This window comes from Triturus cristatus, chromosome 12 (assembly GCF_964204655.1).
Source record: "Triturus cristatus chromosome 12, aTriCri1.1, whole genome shotgun sequence".
NCBI classification, from domain to species: domain Eukaryota; kingdom Metazoa; phylum Chordata; class Amphibia; order Caudata; family Salamandridae; genus Triturus; species Triturus cristatus.
Genome location: NC_140595.1, coordinates 517,715,275 through 517,735,256, shown reverse-complemented (window position 1 = coordinate 517,735,256; position 19,982 = coordinate 517,715,275). Strand labels below are relative to the sequence as shown.

At 43.2% G+C, this 19,982-nt stretch overlaps 1 protein-coding gene across 2 annotated transcripts in view; it reads left to right on the top strand.

Annotated features, from left to right (window-relative positions):
• ZNF423 (zinc finger protein 423) overlaps nucleotides 1-16,844 on the top strand; it is a 503,577-nt gene extending 486,733 nt beyond the window's left edge. For both annotated transcript variants that reach the window (XM_085640111.1, XM_085640112.1), the window contains one exon: nucleotides 16,210-16,844. In XM_085640111.1, the coding sequence (XP_085496237.1) occupies nucleotides 16,210-16,239 (30 nt within the window). In that variant the 3' untranslated portion in view covers nucleotides 16,240-16,844. The remainder of the gene's footprint in view (nucleotides 1-16,209) is intronic.
• The last annotated feature ends 3,138 nt before the right edge of the window (nucleotides 16,845-19,982 follow it).

The window sequence follows — 19,982 nt, the reverse complement described above, 5'->3', positions numbered from 1 at the left end:
TACGCCGTGCACAGGGGTTCGGGTATTGCAGCCCCCACAAGGGATTTTGACCTCCAACTTGATGAGAGGGTAGCTCGGACCTCGAGGAACGTAGAAACCCACCTCCTTTATTGCTGAAGCCTTCGGGACTGTAGGATCTCAGGGTCAGCAGACCGGACAGCAGTGTTGCGGTGCCTGCGAATGCAGGGGAGGGACTCCTTCATTCCAAGGGAGATATCTTCAGCTGTCCTTGATGCTTCACAGGTCCTGCATGGAGCCTGTTTGGTGCACGGGCACAGATGATGCTTCAGACAGAGAGAAAGAGACGAATTTGGGCGCAAACGAAGTCCAGAGTGTCCAGACGATCGAAGTTCAGTGGTTTGTGGTTCAGAATCTTGTCCACATCAAATTTAGGGTCCTACAGCCAGGTAAGCCCTTTTGTACCCACAGGAGAGGGTTGGACAGATTCAGGGGACCCTCCCAGGGAAGGGTCTGGACAGTGGGGAGGTTATTTAATGTCCTTTGTCCAGTTTCGTGCCAGAGCAGAAGCCACCGACTCCCAGAACTGGTTTGAACTGGACTATGCACAGGGACACAAAATGTGCCCATCATGCAAACTTTTGGTCACTGGCAAGCACACCCACCCATCCCTAATACACTAAATCCTGTCTAGGAGGTGGTCAGCAGCAGGAGGGCAGAAATGTGTCTCTGGTTGGCAGCAACCATTTTGTACTGCCCGGGACTAGAAGGCTGGTACCGGGACCACCAGGGACCCAATGAAGCTAGCTTCTGAGGGGTGGAATCATACCTCCGTTTACCGGTGTGGGGGTATGATTCCTCCATGTTTTACACCAAACACGATAGGGTTAGTTTCAGCCGTTTTAGAGTTGGTCATCATGCGGTTGCATAATGCCACTCTGTATGTTGTAAATGGCTGCCTCACTGACAACCTGGGAGAATGGACTCCGTAGGCTGCAGGGGTGTTCTTCTCATTCAGTGACACCCTCTTACTTAAAACCAAGCACCCTGCCCTCAGGATTGTAAAGGCCTGCTAGACGAGTGACCTATAGGTTTCAAGTGCAGTTACCCTTATATATAGTGAACCTATATCTTGAGTAAGTGGTGCATGCAGCAACGTACACAGGCTGCAATGGCGAGCCTGAAGGTTCCATTTTGCATGGCCTCTCATGGGTGGCATAATACATGCTTCAGCCCATGGGAGGCCTCAGGGGTACCTATGCCATGGGTACACGGGTACCATATACAAGGGACTGACAAGGATACCCCAGTATCCAATCTCAAGTGTACCAAAGTACGAAGGATAACAGTTTAAGGAGAAAGCAGATAGACTGGGGTCCTGATTAGGAGGATCCCAGTCAGACTAGTCAAAAACAGTATCACATTTAGCAAAAAGTGGAGGTAACCATAAGAAGCAGACCCTACTTTCCTACAACATTGAAGAGGCATTTTTTACTACTAGGAGAGTTGTTTTTAAGTATAAAGTATTTGTAACATGCAATCTGTGAGGCAGAGAACCGTGGTTTACTCATGTAAATTTCAACTGGAATTGAACTTTTGAAGTTCAGAAACCACTGTATCCGATAGAGAAACCTAGCCGCAGATTCCTTATCTCTGAATTCTGGATCCAGAAGATTTTTCTTTGAACAGTACTCCTGCGTGTGGGTAGGTAGTGGTAGTCGGCTCCACGTGGTGTTTCCGGCATTGTCTGTCTGGAAAGTGACACCCGCGTCACTTATATAGGCGCCACTTCGGCACGCCGTCGTAGTTCTTTTCTTTCTGGGCCAGTTAAGCACTGATCCATGAAGAGAGCTACCCTCTATTGATTTTTCGACAGGATTTTTTTCAACTTTTGTCGGCCCCTTGTTTGGGTGTGTAGGTGTCATGTCATCGGGGAAAATAGGTTTCAAACCGTGCAACACCTGTCACCGTGCTATGTTGGTGACGGGCCCACGTTTGGTTTACCCGTGGTGTCTGGAGCATGACTACGACTCCATGTCGTGCTCCGACTGCCAAGCCATGGCACCGAAGGCTTTGAGGGAGTGGTCCATGAGCTGCTCACAGCCCGGCATGCAACGCCACACCTGACTAATCGGAGATTTAGGTCCCGGTCATGAGAAAGATCCCAGAACTGCTTCCAGAGTTCCAAATCCTCTTCATCCCACTCAAGATCATCGGGACACTCCGGTAAGAGGCACAAAAAGCACAAGAAGTCTAATTGTGCTTCGACTTCTCCCCATCTGTCGGCTGATGCAGCGGAGGAACATCGGCGTTCATGGTCTCCTTCTTCTTCCTCCGAACCTGGGCCTTGGCCAACTCTGCACTTTCCCGCTTTTCCGGGAGCCGAAGCAGCCTCCGCTCAAATTAAATAATTTTATGAGGCTATGCGCCTCATTTTTGAGTGGCCTGACTCTTCTGGCATGACTTAGGGCCCCATGGAGTGAGAGGGGGGCCCACCGGGTTCCGCGCCAGTGGCTCTGGCCCCTGCACCAATGACCCCGATGGATAAGGACATGGATCTGGGCAGGCCCCAGTCATGCCACTGCAACCTCCCCTGACACTGCCCCTGATGCCAGCCCTATTCTAATCGTTCCCTGAGCCTTATTTGGAGAGGCTAAGCTTGTGAGAAGAATGGGAGGAGTCACTGGACTGTTCAGAATACCAGTGCTATGATCAGGAGTTGGGCTGTTATGAGGAATTGGGTGAGGCCAGGGGACTGGATACTTCTCCAGATGCTTGCATGATTTCCCCACTACCATGGCTACAGAGGAGGGTGCATCTAATGTAATGATGGTGCGGAGGGCAGCTGAGGACCTTGACCTTCAACTACCCTCAGTGGTGGTTATGACTAATGTCTTGATGGAGATCTTACAGTTGGGAGCTTCCTCCTCAGAACCCTTGCTCCCATTTAATGAAGCATTAACATATGTCCTACTGGGAAAATGGCCCATATCCAGCACGGGCTTCTGTGAACAGGATGATTGCCCGCCATTACTGCCCTGCTTCAGGTGACCCAGATTTCCTTGTTAATCACCCCACGCCGGAGAGCTTGGTAGTTCAAGCCTCTTCTTCCCATGGCACATTCCCGGTCACGCCCTTGGACCGGGAATCCAAGCGGCTGGATAGTTGGGGCAAGAACATATTTTCTTCCCCCCAACCTTGCATTGTGGTCTGTGAACACTGCATGCTTATTGGGTAATTTTTTCCACTCTTTGTGGGAAACGGTCGCACAAGTGCTGTCACAGGTCCCAGAGGAGGCCTGGGCCATCCTCCCCAAGCCGTATCAAACAGAAGAGCTGCAGCAAAGTTCTAGTTTAGATTTGGTTTAGAGAAGGCTGACTTGCTGAACAGAGAGATTTCTTCAACAGTGGCTGTCGGACGCCAAGTCTGGCTTAGAACATCTGGCTTTTCAGGGGATGTCCAGGCTTCCCACATGGACATCCCCTTTGATGGCACCCATCTCTTCGGAGACCAGACAGACTCTTTACTGGAGTGCTTTAAGGACTCGCGGGCTACGGCCAAGTCCTTGGACCTCTCAGCTGCCCCAGTCATCCCCTGTCTGCCTTTCGTTCCTTTCGTGGCTACAGGAGGAGTTTTCAACCATGCCAGCCCTATCCCAGCCACAGAGCTGTGTAAGTTCCACAACCCCTGCCCAGATGAGGGCGCAGGTGGGTCGGGTAGCCAGATGTCCGGTCAATCCACCATTGCCCAGCAGCTTCAGCCTCCAAGCCCTCCTAATCTCGTCCTTCAAGACCATGGGCGTCCAGTTGATGGCAGAATCAGCCATACCCACCTCTACAGTTAACCATTGTACATAGATTCCCGAAAAGCCCTGTACATATGTTCCCACTATCCCCTTTCATTATGCCTCATTGGGACCTTTAATTTGGTTCACATCTCCCTGATGTGTGCTCACTTCAAGCCCTTGCATAATTGTCCCCTCTGGCTTCTCACCATTAAAACTGCCTTTTTATTGGCAATTACATCTGCCAGGAGGGTGAGTAGGCTGCATGCTTTATCATCCAAGCATTCTTTCTTGACTGTCTTCCCTGACAAGTTGGTGCTTCGTACTAAGGCCTCTTTCCTCCCGAAAGTGGTAACACCATTTGATGTGGGAGAATATGTGACCTTGACCACTTTCTATGCTCCTCCGCATCCCTCTAAAGAAGAGGAGAAACTCCGCCATCTGAACCCAAAAACAGCATTGTCGTTATACTTTGACCACACAAAAGAGTTCAGAGTGGATGGCTAATTCTTCGTGGGGGATGTTGGTGCAAAGCATGGTCTGGTGGTAAAGAAAAGAACCATCTCACAATGTGTCATTCGCTGCATCAATATTTGCTACGCTCTGGCAGAGAATCAGCCTCCTGAAGGCTAAAGAGCTCATTCCACCAGGGCTAAGGCTGCTACAACTGTGTTAGCACATAAAGTCCCAGTCCTGGACTTCTGTCAGGCAGCAACGTGGGCTTCCCTGCACACGTTTAGCAAGCATTACTGCCTGGATAGTCAGGTCTGCAGGCATGGCCATTTTGCCTGTTTGGTCCTGCAGGACTTTTTAGTCTTAAATTTTTCTGTAGCCCTCCTTAGGGTATGTTATTGCTGGGGTGACTATTCAGAGGTAAGGAATCTGCGACTAGATGTGTGTCAGATGAACAAGTTACTTACCTTCGGTAACGCCTTGTCTGGTTGAAACAATATCTAGCCACAGATTCCATACCGACCAACCCATTCTCCCCACACTGCAGATAGGTTTCTAGGGTCAGGGCTGAACCCTTTCAGGGCCCTAGTGTTCAAACATACCAGTGTCAGTACACTTCATGGCTCAGTGCTTTTGGTGTGGAAAGTCGTGGAAAGTAACGGACATCGCGGCGAGGACTATGCCACGAGGAGCCGGCTGACACCACCTACTGGCGCACAGTGGTACTGCTTAAATACAACATTTCCAGATCCAGTCTCATGTCTGGAGAATACAAAAGTAAAGAATCTGTGTCTTGATGTTGTCTCTACCAGATAAGGTGTTACCGAAGTTAAGTAACTTGTGCAATAAATGTGTGTCTATAGATATATATACACACATATCCGTGAAAATAAATGTTGCCCAGTAATACATAATTTAGAGAAGCTGTACTTATAAACACACATTAAATGCATATTCACACATTTATTACTGCAGTGCTAAGATTAAAATAGAGTATCTTACCACAGTACAGCAAAATTACTATGACAAAAACACTGCATACTGATTTTACCTTGCTTCACAAATGTAACCCTTTGAATCCTGATTTCAGTTAAATACATTTAGTTAAAATAACTGTACATGAAAAAGTGCCATGACATAAAAGTGCACATCTGGCCACTGTGAAGTTATAGTTAGGTCGCAGTTTCCATAGGAAGAGCATTTTGTATGTTGCTAATAATTTTGATGTCTTTTGATAAATCTTCACAGCCATTTGTGAGAAATGAAAGGTTAAAATATAGCAATTTTGGATGGCTGGCACTCCCACTGAACCTCAAATTAAAAAAATAAAACCACTCTGATTTGCCTAGAGGGCTTTTTTTAATCTGTGTGCTACTGCACCGGGCAATCAGACTGGCGGGACGCAACTTCATGAGAAATATTGCAGCCGCCATTTCAGTACTCGGAGATTTGGTTCCCATGTCCTGAGTTTTAAAAAGAAATGGGGTATCCTAACCCCTAGGCCTTAACTGAGGGCATTTGAGATGTTATCAGTGATGTAAGAAGAAGTAATCAATGATGTCATTGAAAATGTCATGAGCGATGCAATATGTGCGGTCATAAGCAGTTCATGGCAGGGCGCAAGTTATAGTTGGCTCAAGAAACTGGCAAATGTCAGTGTTTTTTTTGTTTTAAAATGATCGGTTTTGCAGGGCCTAACTATAATGTCACTTTAAGCTTGTCGTTTTCCAGTGAATTTCTAGTTTTTTTTAATGTTAGCTAAACTCTTAGTTTCTTACCTATCTATACCACCACCATTGTTTTTTTTCAGTAAATGTGAGTTTTACATTTTAAACATAGAGTAAGATGGTATTAGCATCACTAACTATAACTTCACAATAACCTTTTGTTTTATTCATTGGATATATATATTTAACACTGGTGTTTCTTTTATATATTTGGCACCGTTTGACGCATCTGCACAAAACTTTCTAAAAAACAAAGATTCACTCAATTAAGCACCATCATGGAATCTTTCATGTTGCACCATCAAGCGGGAGCCAACAAAAACGGTGGGTGGGGGTTTAACATCAATTTCCCATTTTAATTGCTATAAACACATTTGCTGTGCCATACAGAAGAAACAACTGATGGGAATTACACCAGATTTGGCAGAAAGTTAGAATTATATGCACAAAACATGCTTTTTATTTCCAGAACCTTGTGTTTAAAGAGGTGCTTGGGTGGTCATGAAAGGGTTCATCTGTTTTAAAATTTAGTGTTGTCTGGAGCGTTGTGTACCATGGGACTTGAGCTGTATCAACAATTCTAAAAATACTCAGATCCCATTTGCTGAGGAACCCTTTTCTCCTATCCGCCAATGGGGCTTTGTGGTACCAGGACAGTCCAGCAAAATCTGTTGGCCGGCTGCAAAAGCTTGAAAAATGTTGCAGCTGTCATTACAGGACATGGGGATTCTCTTCCCATGATCAAATACCTTTTCAAAAAGAGAACAAAGGCTTAAGAGGGCAGTGTAGAGACACCCTAAGCCCCAGTTACTTGTGACGGAGAGCAACCCCAGAGGAACTCTCAGCTGTGCAAGCATTCACCACATGGTACTGCGGTACCATGGCAGTTTCTCTGAGGAAGGCCTTGCGGCTAACCCAAGCTGAGCAGGGTCCAAGGTTGTGTGTAGCAGGAATTGTGTGTACGCCCGGCCTGGGCCAACACCCACTGCGGATGGCTAAAGGCTGTAAGCATCGAGAATTAACTTCGTAGGAAGTGTTGGCTGTGTGTTCAATTTAGAATATGATAAGAAAAAAAATCAAATTCACTGTCTACTCTTAAATAAATTAGATTTTTTTTTGTAAGTACATGGGTTGGTTCTTAAAAATCTTTAGTGGTCGCAAAATTATTATCATAATTTGCAAGCTGTATTTTGTGACCATTAAATCCTACTATATGTCCTAAGTTCTTAAGCATGACAGATAAAAGTTCCATGGTATATAATTGGGAGTCCTTAAACACCATGGAGGGGTCTTGAGAATATAGACCATTTCTGCACTGATCCCCCTGTTACCTTAGATGGGTCTTGTGACTAACAGTTCATCAGCACTCTTGGTGTTGGCGCAGAGAGGCACAGTCCTTGTATGTCTTTGTAAGTGGCAGGCCTTTCTTTAATTGGAGTCTGTCCTTACTAAGTGGGCCTGTACTTTCCCTTTGTTATACATGCAACCTTCTTTGCATCCCAAATAGAGACTTGACCATTTATTTTGTGTTTTTTTTTCTTCTCTTCTCCAGTAGGCCTGTTGACCGGTTGTTCAATACTTAGTAGTTCTGCGATTCACTACTTCATGAAAACGTCATACAATGGACATAAACAAAATAGTGTTATCAAGTGTTCTTCTCTTCTGCATGCCCAAAAAGCTTGACAGAAGCTACAAAAATGAGTGGTGGAAATCTGAATCTTCCCCTAGCACAGCCTGAATTAAAAGGCTGAGAAATGACCAGTTTAGCTAATAGTAATTTCATCAAGGAGGTGTTAGACTTGGGCTTTTCTGCAGGGCCATCAGCAAACTGTTTGCCTTCTTTCTCCTGTTTTATGAACCAGTTGCTTTGCCTTTTAGGACTTTGGTCACTTTAGTGCTGCTACCCAGTGCTAAAGTGCTTGTGTTCTCTCCTTTAATCCTGATAAGATTGGCTTACACCCAATTGGAACTTTTAATTTCCTTTTAAGCCCCTAGTAAAGTGGTACAACATGTACCCAGGGCCTGTAAATTAAATGTTATTAGTGGGCCTGCAGCCCCGATTGTGCCACCCACTTAGGCAGCCCCTTTAAACACATCTCAGGCCTGTCTTTGTAGCCAACGTGCAGTTCTAAACTGTAATTTCAAACTGGTAAGATAAGCCTTTTGTCATGGCCTAACCTTCTTTTTGACTACATACGTCACTCCTAGAGTAGGCCCTGAACAGCCAAGTGGGCAGGGTGCAGTGTATTTAAAAGGATGAACATGTACTTTTTAATTTTAAAAACTGTTGAATTTGTTTCTATCTGCAGTAAGACCTACTGCTCCTGTATGATAACATTGGGTTTCCTAATTACATTTACTACATGATAACTTTTAATTGGGAGCATGTAGAGTTTGGTGTCTAAAGAATTGTAATTTAAAGCCCTCTTTAATGGTTAAGTCTGATTTTAAGTCACAATTCTGAAAATACCACTTTTAGAAAGTTGTTATATTTATGACCTAACTATTTGTTGCCTGCAGCCTTTCCCCGGGTCACATAACTAGGTGTAGCTGGCAGCTGGACTTTGTGTATTGCTCGTGGACAGTGAGATAAAGAGAAGCTAGGTGGTGGCAGAAGCTGTCACTGACTACACTTGCACATCACAAAGGCTCTGACTGAGCACTTTCACAAAGTGTTTGTCACTTGTCATTTGTAAGCCCAGACACGCTGGGGCCAGGACAGGGAGGATGGGGATGTCTGACACCCCAGGGGGGTGGAATCCTCTAAAAACCTCTTCTACTTCAAAGTGGGCACCAAGTATAAATAAACCTCAGACCCCAACTCTTCAGTAAACATCTGGACCTGTGAAAGATTCAGAGGAAGGACTGATGTGCTGCTTTGCCACAAGGACGGTCACTGCTGCCCTGCTGTGCTGCCTGTTGCCCTCCTGCTGACTGAGAAGGACTAGACCTACATCTTGAACCAAGGCCACCAGACTGATTCCAAGGGCTAGTTGGCTGACCTCTTGATCAGAAGCCGCAGGGACAGAACAGGCTTCCTCCATCTTGAACCCAGCACCTGGACTCTGTCAATAGTGAGTCCTGCCCTCCCAAGTGGTCACCCTAGTCCTAGACCCTAGGAAGTTGACCTGAAGATGTTCTGCCGGCTCAATGTGATGACAGCAGAACCACTGCATCACATCCGAAAAACTCCATGCTGTAGCCGCTGCACGATGCATTGCATCTCCAAACTCTGCATTGGGACCGCTGCATGAAGCCTCTGATGAACGACATCGTCAATGACGATGCTGGCCTCTACATGGCATGCTGCGGCAGCTTCTTCAGAACCAACTAGTGTGCGCCGCATCTTTGACGCAGGACTATGCACCACAAGACTTTGCATCACAAGCCTATCGTCAACCTCATCCTCGACAATGATGCAGGACCTCACTTTGCAGCCTCGCAGCTCCTAGGAACCGCCGCTGCCCAACGTGTCCCCAATGAAGGACTTCCCATCCTTCAAAAAGGCTAACCACACTAGATTTCTCCATACGCTAGAATGTTGCATAGACATAAACAGTATTGTCCTTAGCAGAGTTTCATTCCAACTGATGCCAACTACTGAAAATGTGCAGCCTACATATCTGAAGAAAAAAATGAACTATGGTATCCCTTAAGGTTCGATACTGTGTTTTTTAGTAGGTATATTGAATGTTTAAATGTACTCTTTGGCCTGAAGTAAGCATCTTTCAATTAGTTTGCAGATGACACAAACTAATCTCAAAACTACAATCATCAGAGAGATCACTTTTCTATGTCGATGCTTAATCCGTTTGCAAAACTGAGTAGCTGAAAACATCCCTTTTAACCCTTACAAGACTGAATTCCTCCTATTTTCCCTCTCATGCAGTTTCAAACTGAATATACATTTTCTGGATCTGCCAAGTCTTTTTGGATTCCCTCCCACTCTTGCTTTCACCCTCGACTCCACTCTTGGGTGTCCCACCTCATATCAAAAACTTGCCCCGAGCTACAAATTTCTTTCTCTTTGTCTGCAAAAAGACTGAGACCTCTCATTCCCAGGTAGCACTTAAAAACTAAAGTCCACACATTATTTGTTGGTGGAAACTTCTAATTGGTGTCCTCAATTGTTTTCACCAATCAATTTATGGTAGCCCTATAAGAGACCTGATAGTCATTTGTCAGTGCAAGCTCAATCAAACCATGCAATTCTATGGTAATAAGAAAACTGAGGCTTTAGTAAAACATTTTAATGCAAAACAACGTGTATATTGGAGCAAATTCCTCCATACAGAGTAATTTATTTAGCCAAGTCCTTCAAGGTGGCCAAAGAATTGCTGGAGTTAAACATGGGGAATACGCATACATACAGAAAAGTCAAACAAGGTTTCTTTCAATGCATTTAATAGTACATTCGGAATAGGTATTGCACATTCAGCTCTTCCAATGATGAGCTCACTTCTTGTGGTAGACCTCTGCAGTAGTTTTTTTTCAAAAGAAAAACCAGCATTGATCACCCTAAAATGGTTTGGCTTTAGAGCTTCTTAAATTGAGTTTGCTCTGACTAGTGCGGTGAACTCTGCTCCGCTCGTGGAGTTTTCCGCACTCGGCGTTACGCGGAGCTCGCGGAGTTCTGAAAAACTCTGCTTCGCGCGGCGGATTTTTTTCCTCGCTCGCATTCATCAACATCAAGTTGCCGATCGCGAGAGTGGAAAATCAACCTCCCGGCGAGATTTCTCAAAGCGGGCAGTCAGATTTCTTATTGTGAGTGGTCACATATACTCGTGACCTCTCGCATTGAGAAACTGTCAGTTTGCGTTGAGAATGCTGCCGCCTGAATAAAAATCTACTAGAGCGGCAGAAAAGGAAGCAGCGCCCTCTTGTGCTGTGCATGGTGCCGTTCGCGATGATTGGACAGTGCGGACAAGCATCTGGCACTGAACCATTGCGAACAGCATTTATCCAACTCACTCTGCCGCTTGCGGAGCTTTGCGGAGTTCTGGAACTCCACAAACTCCGCCCAGGCTTAGATCTGACAGCCAATTAGCATATTTACAAAAAAGCATTACAAAGGACAGGCTTCAATGGTTATTCTCTGAAGTCTCATGCTGATTTTAAGTATTAAAGATGCATAATTCCTTACAATGTGTTTCCAGGCTTGCATATGTGAGCTCCATACTACAGTCACACCTAGTCCCATTAAAAGTAATTCTACAGTCTGACTGGTCACATCTACAAAGTCATTCCACAACATTTCCTTCTGCTACCTAATATCAGGATCACTTTCAAATTACTTTGTTTATTGTTCAAAGAAAAATGCTGACTGATCTTTATTAATACCAGTGTTAGGAGGCATACGAAATTTGCTGGCTCACCCTAAAGACTGGGCTACCCAACTTAAAACCACTGTTTGCTCAGAATATCCCCTTTTCTGGTGCAGCAACCTTAACATTAGGCCCACTTTACAGCAACTTCAGCACCAACCAGCCTTCACTGCTGTACGGAAGCTAATCAAGATGCATGTATTATGTGTCTGTCTTAACTGATCAGATCTGTGTACTTTGCTCTCTTTTGCTCTTCATTGTGTCCATCTCACTCCCCTCCCCCTAAAGCTTTCAATTGCCCCATTTGTTCACTGTGTCATCTGTTAAGCTCCCTAATGCCCTTGAATACTGCCTGTGTGTAAAACAAGATTGCTAAATGAAATATGTACATCTGCTTAGATTGACTAAGAATTCAACAGTTTGCCTGACACCTAGAGGCAAGATGATGGTGGTGTATGCTTAAGAAGGAAAATGTCATGCTCATAATGAGTGGGTCAGTGCTACTTGGAGAAGCAGAGGTGCAAGGTTCAGAAACTATTTCTTTGTGGCATTGTTCATCAGGAGAAAATCCTGACCACCACGATGCACGATGTGTGTGTAGAGTATACAGGTGACAGGAATATCAGGATAATGTAGAATAAATGCAAAGGTAAGGAAAAGATTCAACAATGCCAAGAGAGGAGGGAGAAGCTCACCAGACAATAGTCAAGGTTCAGGCTGGGCTCTAAGATCCCCTGCACATGCCAAGCCCTGAAAATAGTTGTAATCCAAATCATGAGACAAACATCTGGAAGTATGGTAGTCTCTTTAGAATTGAACTAAAGTATTTCTTTAAAACACCGAAGCGTTTCTCCTTAATACATCACATTGTTTTTGTGCAGATCACACCCAAACTCGTATATTGGAAGGTGCTCTCATATGTGATAAGGAAAAAAGGAGGCTTTGTAAAATACAATATTTGCCTAGGATCACACAATTTAGTCAAGTCGGGAAGCCAGGGCTAGTCCTAGGATTTCTGGTTTCACATCTTATGCTTGGTTTTTAAATCATGGTGCATGAGGGTAGAACATGGCAGACAGAAGCCATTTTAAAGCTCAGCTCTTTTTGGGCTCGAGGATTCAAGAGGACCACGAGCTGAGCTGTGCCTGACCTCTGGCTAGAGCCTTAAGTGGCTCACCCACGTCTAATTGGCAGTATGAATTAGGAAATATTGCTGTTTCGTTATCTGTGGCAAATAGTGTTTGGTAGATGGTATTGGAATGGTGATAATGCTGGTGGCGATAATATAAAAGTCCGTGCCCCAGATATCTGAGTAGAGTAGCGGTATATCTGCAGTTGGAGGTGCACCTTTTTTGAACCTCCTCAAAACACGACATTGCCTCATTGTCTTTCACTCGCGCTTTCCCTCATTACAAAGTGAGGCCATTCTGCCTCACCAGACATCAATTGCCACATCAAATTTCCCCAATGCAGTCTCAGTAGTATGATTTGGCCTAAAACCAAACTGTGCTTTATTCCGAATTTTATAATTTTTAAGGTAATCTACCACTGTTTTATAAAGATTTTTTTTATAAGCTTCACAGGGAAAGGTAACTGAGAGATAGGTCTGTAGTTGTTATCTATCATGGGATCTAGAGCGGCTTTTTTTTTAAAAAAGTGGAAGGACATGCTTTTTTTAATTCCACTGGAAAAAGTCCCTTTCTTAATGATGGTATTAAATAGGGTCATCAGAGCTGGAGCTATTTTGTAGACTAGATCATGTATAACTTTAGGTGGACTAGTTTCTTAGGAAGCTCCTGATTTAGTAAGTCTGATTAATTTGACTGCCTGATTAACTGCTAGAAAGGGGAAGTTAGAGAGCTCAAGCTTATTACTATTCAAAGTGTTAAGCTCGTCATCTCCATCTTGTGAGGGTCTGATAGTACCAAAATTACTGCGTACAACTTCTACCATAGCTATAAAAAAAAATTGCTTGGTTATCCGAAAGGAACTGACTAGGGGATGGCCATGTGGATGGTAGGTGTTTATGAGCAATTGTACAGTTTTAAAGAGCTCTGGAGATCAGTGTAAAATTTAGTTCCTCAATTATAAGTTTCTTATACTTCTGAATGAGGCTTTTATAACTTTTACATTTTCACACTAATTTGATCCCCAGACTTTTTCCTGCTGTCGGCATTTGTTTCATTTCCCTTAATTTAGGCGAAAACCATGTTGCAATAGGATTGGATCTAAGTGTTTTTATGTTTTTAACCAACCCCAGATTGAAGACCGCACCCATATCCACTCTCTATATTTAACTGCTGCTCTATTTGAGTCTTCGGTTAGTAGTGGTAGTGCGATTGTTAAGACTTTCCTACAACTCTTTTTTTTAATCGAATTTATTTCATGCCAAGCAGTTTTTTATCTTCCCTGTATTATTTGCTAAAGGCTTAGGGACTGTTGGCGCTAAAGCAAAGCAGACAACGTTCTGGTCTGACTAGATGGTCGGTAATACTGCTTCCACCCTGAGTTGAGCATGATTGGAAAAAATGCCATTGTGCCTTGTGCATTATATTTACTTAAGAGTGGGCTTCCAGTCAATCAAGCAATCAGGATTTATAAAGCATAGCAAATCACCCGATAGGGTGCCCAGGCGCTTGCAGGTCTCAGATGATCATTCGAATAGCCAGGTCTTGAGGGCCATTTGGAATTCTGGAAATGAGGCAATGGTCTAGAAGTGCTTGGGGAGGCTTTTCCAGGTCTTTGCTGCAGTGTGGGAGAAGGAGCGTCCTCCACTTCTGCTTCAGTAGATGTGGGGAGTATGGGCAAGTGAGAGGGAGTCAGAGTGTAGTCTTCTCAACGGTTGGTGGTACTTCAGGCAGTGGTTAATGTAGGCAGGTCATTGGTTGTGTACAACCTTGTGTGCATGGGTCAGCAGGTTGAATTGGCATCTCTTCGGTCCGGGGAACCAGTGGAGATTCCTGAGATGGGGTGTGATGTAGGTTCGCTGGGGAAGCAGAGAATGAGTCTGGATACAGCTTTCTGTATGTTCTGACATCTCTGTAGGGAATTTCAGTTGTGAATTGCCATAGTCCAGTTGGCTAGTGATGAGGGCTTGTGTAACAGTGCTTCTCATGTGTAGGGGTAGCACTTGAAGATCTTACGTCCAGTAAAACATGCAGGTGCCCTTCAGGCATCTAGGCATGCTTCGACTAATAAGTCCTACTTAAGACACTGGTGTTCTTTCAGCAGGTGGTGCCGGTCTAAAGAGTTAAACCCAACTACTTCTGAATTATTTTCTGTAATGCCTTTTATTCAGGTGGAGCTTCACTAGGGGTGAAGGTTTGTACTTGAAAACTTTAGTGGGCTGCAATTAAAGCATTCAGGAGTTTTTGGAAGAATCTCTCTGATGAGGACGGCTTAATTTCTCATCTTTTTGAAGGTTGAATAACATTTCCCTTCTCCAGGCAAACAGTTTCCTACCTGGGATCTCTTGTTGGTTTTGGGAGCTCTTATTGAATCCCCCCTCGAGCCATTGGAAAGTATAGACATCCAAACCTGTCATTTCAGGCCAACCAAAGCTGAGTACGTAGTGGTATTTGATTAAGCAGGTGGAAGGGAGGGGGCCTGTGTGTTGGAAGTTCGACAAGGTGTATGTATGTGATGCAGAATGGCCTCATTTTGTAAGGATGGGAAGCAAGGATTCAAGACTCAGAGCAATATAATTACTGGTAGGCAGTAGGAGCATTAAATGAAGTTATGTCCATTGTTTAGAAGAATTCTTCATTGTTCTCCAATTGTAATAGGCTTGTCTTTGAACCCCAACAACCCAGTAGCCTCAGACAGACTCCCTTCACTTGCAAAAAAATATGTTCAGTGGAAGATGACATTGGTTGCAGTTGCACACATTGAGGGGACATATACAGCCCCTGGTTAGAAGGGGGCCAGATGGGGCCTGTGTCCTAGCTATGTTTGTTGTCCCTGCTTCCCCCATTTCTGCCCCACCACCACAGCTCTTAAATGTGCCAGGAGGCGACACAGAAAACACACTGATCCTTGTCATGCACTTTAATCTGTCCACCTACCTTCCGTTTCAAAACCGTGTTGTTTGCTTAAAATGTATATATGTGTACATATATATAATCTGCCGCCAGCGCTGGAGATCTAACCGTGATCCCCAGATTCCGGAGTCAGTTGCCTTGGCGCCACACCTCTTTATATTTATTTATTTATATATATATATATATATATATATATACACACACACACACACACGCGCACATATATATAGATACATAGATGCAAAGTGGGATTTTGACATTTTAAGCAACCCAGTGCACAAAATATATATTTCAGTTTTAGCTGTGCCCCAAAGTGAGCCCCCCAAAATAATAATTTCTAGAAACACCACTGCATTTAGCTCCTACTACCTTTCATTGCCTACAAATCGATAGTGTTCGGTAGTACGCCCATCAGTTTTTTTCTGATAACTGTACTAATTGTAGAACTGTTTCTTTTTTGAAAAATTGTGTGTCGTGTTGCTGCAGACTTGGTACCATTTTAAGAATGAATAAAGCACATACATAAAAAATGTGGTAAGGGTCCTCATGCTTAGCTGTAATATTTAATTTTATCCATGGGGGTTCGCGAACCCCACAGGAAAGAATGCTTTTGAACACTGGTACATATATTTTGTTCTGTGCTTTCGCTCTACATGTATCGAGCTCCTGGTGGCACAAGGTTGGTAAAGAATTTAGAAAAAAAAATCCAAGTTCAAGTCCCCGTTTACCGATCTATCAGTACAAAGCAAATGTGTCACATTGGCAGCTATTACTTATGAGTACTTTTTCCTTTTGCATTTTGTTTTGTAATAATTGAGAGGCTTTTATGTAGAACTCTGCATAAATGGTACTGAGTAGGAGGGTATGGGCATGCTTTCTATTATTTTGCCCCTCATGCATGTCTCCTTTTTACGTCTTTGCAGAACCACACATTGAGCCAGCACGCGCAGTGAGCCACTGGCACTGCAGGACACCTCTCCGCAGAAGACTTGACGGAGGCACAGTGGGGAGGACCATTTGAACATTACATCCAATCAAAGTGTCATTTGCAACCCAGATGTAAAACTCTAATGATTTGGCCATGAGGCGCTGCTATTATAAGCAGCTGGAAATGAATATTAATGGAAGAGATTAAAAGTATTCCATGCTCAGTATTTTTTATTGTCCTGCTTCAGCTAGTGTACTGTAGAGCCTCTGACTGAATTTATAGTGTTAGCTAGATCTGCTTCGATTCTCTCGTCCTTTGTTGCTTCTTGTAAAATATCTATAGTTGAAGACTGTGTGACTTTTGTTAACTACCTTTTATTGCGTTTTTTTTTTTTTTTTTAGGTATTTGTGCTTTGTGATGTGGTTGCTTGGCAGTTGTCTGAATATTTCTTTCTACAATTTTTAATTAAAGACTAATGCTTTGATTGGATTTGCCAGTTCACAGGAAGATGATTAAAATTATGTAATGAATATAATCAGTTCAGTGCAATTGGATGGTCTGCTTTTTAAATGTGACTTCATCTGATTGCAATAACTAGTACAATTCAATAAAGGGAATACATATGTACAATCTGTGTCTGAGATTTGATAATATTTTTGCGGGTGCGGTGGTGGAATCTACAATTCCGTTTAGTGTCTGTTCACAATGATTTGTACTAAAAGTTTAATTCTTAATTTTCCAAAATTTGCAACCGCTTTAAAAGGATAAAACATTAACACTTTACAGAATCTGAGAGTACTTTAAAAGGACAGAACTTTGACTCTTTCTGGCTAACTTGTCATAAAATGTAGAACTGCATTAGTACGTCGTCCTTCTAGTTATATATGAACCGGATTGTTGGATGGTCTTAGCCTGTAATGATTTCCTGATTTTTAATTTGTCATCTTTTTATGCCTTCTATGTCAAAGAAAAAATATAAATTACGTTGTCCAACATCGTTAAGTGATTCACTTCCCAAAGAGCATAGTGTTATGGTTTTGGGGGCTTATTTTGGAAGAGAGTGGCGATTAACAATTTACATTGAAATATAAATGTATTGATTCATAAATACTGATCTGAAATGTCATGTCTTTTTTTTTTATAAGGTAATCTGTTAACACAGAAGAAAAAGAGAACAAGACATGTTTAGAACTTGAAAAGCAGTAGCATATTGATTTAAAAAAAAAATTGCTCAATCTTTTAAAGGGCCTTGGTTTTTTCCCTAATAAGCACGGTCCATGACGTTTATTGTAATGGAGACAGATGGTGCTACTCGAGTGATGTGCACAATCTGTCATGTTGGAATTAAAATAAGACAATAAAGCAACTTCTCGGTAAATATTCAAGCTCTTATAGGGCAGACGTTTTTTTCTGAGGGCCATTCGGTTCATAACACAGGACTATTATTTTTAATTCCTAACTAAATAAAGGCTAAAGATATTTTTTTAACCTTGTTGTTTCATAACATCTCTGGTTAGTTTAAGTTTACTGAAGTTCCTTTTTGCAGGTGTACTCAGTGGACGAGTAGTGCCAGTTGATGAGGCTAATAGTGCTAAGCCAACAGCGGGTTTAGTGGATGAGGCAGAGCATGCAGTTAACAGTTTAATCAAAATTGGACAAACTCAGGTTAGTTGTAATTAATTAAAACAACCAATTGAAGTAATTGGGTTTTGAAACTCAAATATTAGGTAGCCTGCTTTTCATCATTGGGTAGGTCCACCTTTTACATAAATGTAGCATAACTGATGTAGACATGGTAACAATGTTGCTGTGGAAGCGGTACATCAATGATATCTTGGTCATCTGGGAGGGCGACCAGGAATCCTTACTAGAGTTTTCTAATTGTCTAAATTCCCTCAACATCCATCTCAAATTTACATGTGAATCTAGTAATGAGACATTACCTTTCCTGGATCTGAGGCTGTATCCTAAAGATGGGAAGATATATACAGAACTTTATCAGAAATCTATGTCTCGCAATGCTCTTTTAAACTATAAGAGTTTTCATCCTCGGGCTCTCCGAGATAACCTCCCGGTGGGCCAATTTCTACGGTTGAGGTGAAATTGTACTGAACTTAGCACGTACTGCAAACATGCAACCAATCTGAGTGAACATCTTTTGACACAACAGTATCCAGCATACTTGATACAGAATGCAAAAAAGAGAGCCCGTAATAACAACTGGGAAGCATTGCTAGAGGCACACGAGAAACCTCTCTGACCGTTTGGTGTGTGTTAGTACATTCAGCCATCTTAGTACTACGATCAAGAAAGCCATTAACTCCAACTTGAACAAAGGAAGAAAGGTTTGTGAGAGACCGTTGTTTGCCTTTAAATGTAGCAGGAACCCTGGCAACATTCTGGTACACCCCCGGCCGAGGGTCTCTGCTAGTACAGGCCGGTTACGGACAATCCACACTGGTATACCTGTTCATGGTCATTTTCCTTGCGGTACTTGTCTAGTTTGTCATTTGACCACACAGACATTACAACTGGACTTGGGGGTCAAAACTCCTTGGCTATTAACTAGCCACACTAATTGTAATTCTGAGGCAGTTATTTACCTGATACAATGTCCCTGTAAGTTAAACTATGTTGGTATGACAACGCGGAAAGTTAAAACGAGGATGATTGTTCAATCAAACGGAAGAAATCTAATACAAAACTTACTCGACATTTTCTTGACGCTGGACACACAGAGGAAGATCTCAGGTGGGTGGTACTAGACAAACCGCACTACCACAGAAATATGGGACCACTTGAGACCATTCTGTTCCATAGAGAACAACGGTGGGTGTTCAGATTGGGTAGTCACCAGAAAGGCCTGAATGCTGATATACCATGGTGCGCAGTGTGATTCCAAAGACTTAACAGATGATATGACCTGCGGCTGCATGTCCTGTTTTGGCCTAATACTAACTTGCCTATATACACTCAACATGGTGAAGAATATTGGCGTCTTTTTACGTTCTCCAAATAAATCACAGCAGCATCTTGCACATAATTGTAGTAATAAGTGTGGTCACACACACCGGGACTGTAGTTTGTTTACACGTCCTTTTGTTTTGTTTTGGTTTTATTTTGGTATTAATTCCAGGGTGTCCTCCATAGGGCTTTTTGCTTTTTTTATATGTAAAAAAAGAGTCAAATTTTTACATATAAGAGAGCGTCAAGGTTTTTTGAACTTTATTTGTAGACACCGGCATATCACGTAAACATGAATACGTCTGACGGAAGTATACGACATAGAAGGCTTTTATGTTGATCTGGTTTCCTTGGTAACAAGACCCACGCCTGGCATGACGCAATACGTACACGTTGTACGTCACGTTGTGGAGGCGTTGACTTCCGTGTATTTAGAAGAGCTGACACACCGCACAGGTACACCCTCCAGAGTCGGAATGGAGCACCGGAGCGGTATTTGAGGTGAGCGCTATCAGATAAGACCATGACTGATCCTGCTGAGATCTTGATTTTAGCCTTTTAGCATTCTTTGTTTAAACCCAGTTCTGTTGAGCTGCACACTCTTGCATGGAGGACGCGACATATGGCCTGCCGATTGAACGGTTTTTAGACAAGTCTTGTTTTCTGCTCTCTCATAAAGATGTCAGTACTCATCACAAGTTTATATACCTATGACACCGCTGGTTTGCCGATGGAGCGGTTTTTAGACAAGTGTTATTTTCTGCTCTCTCATAAAGATATCGATGCTCAACATGAGTTGATATA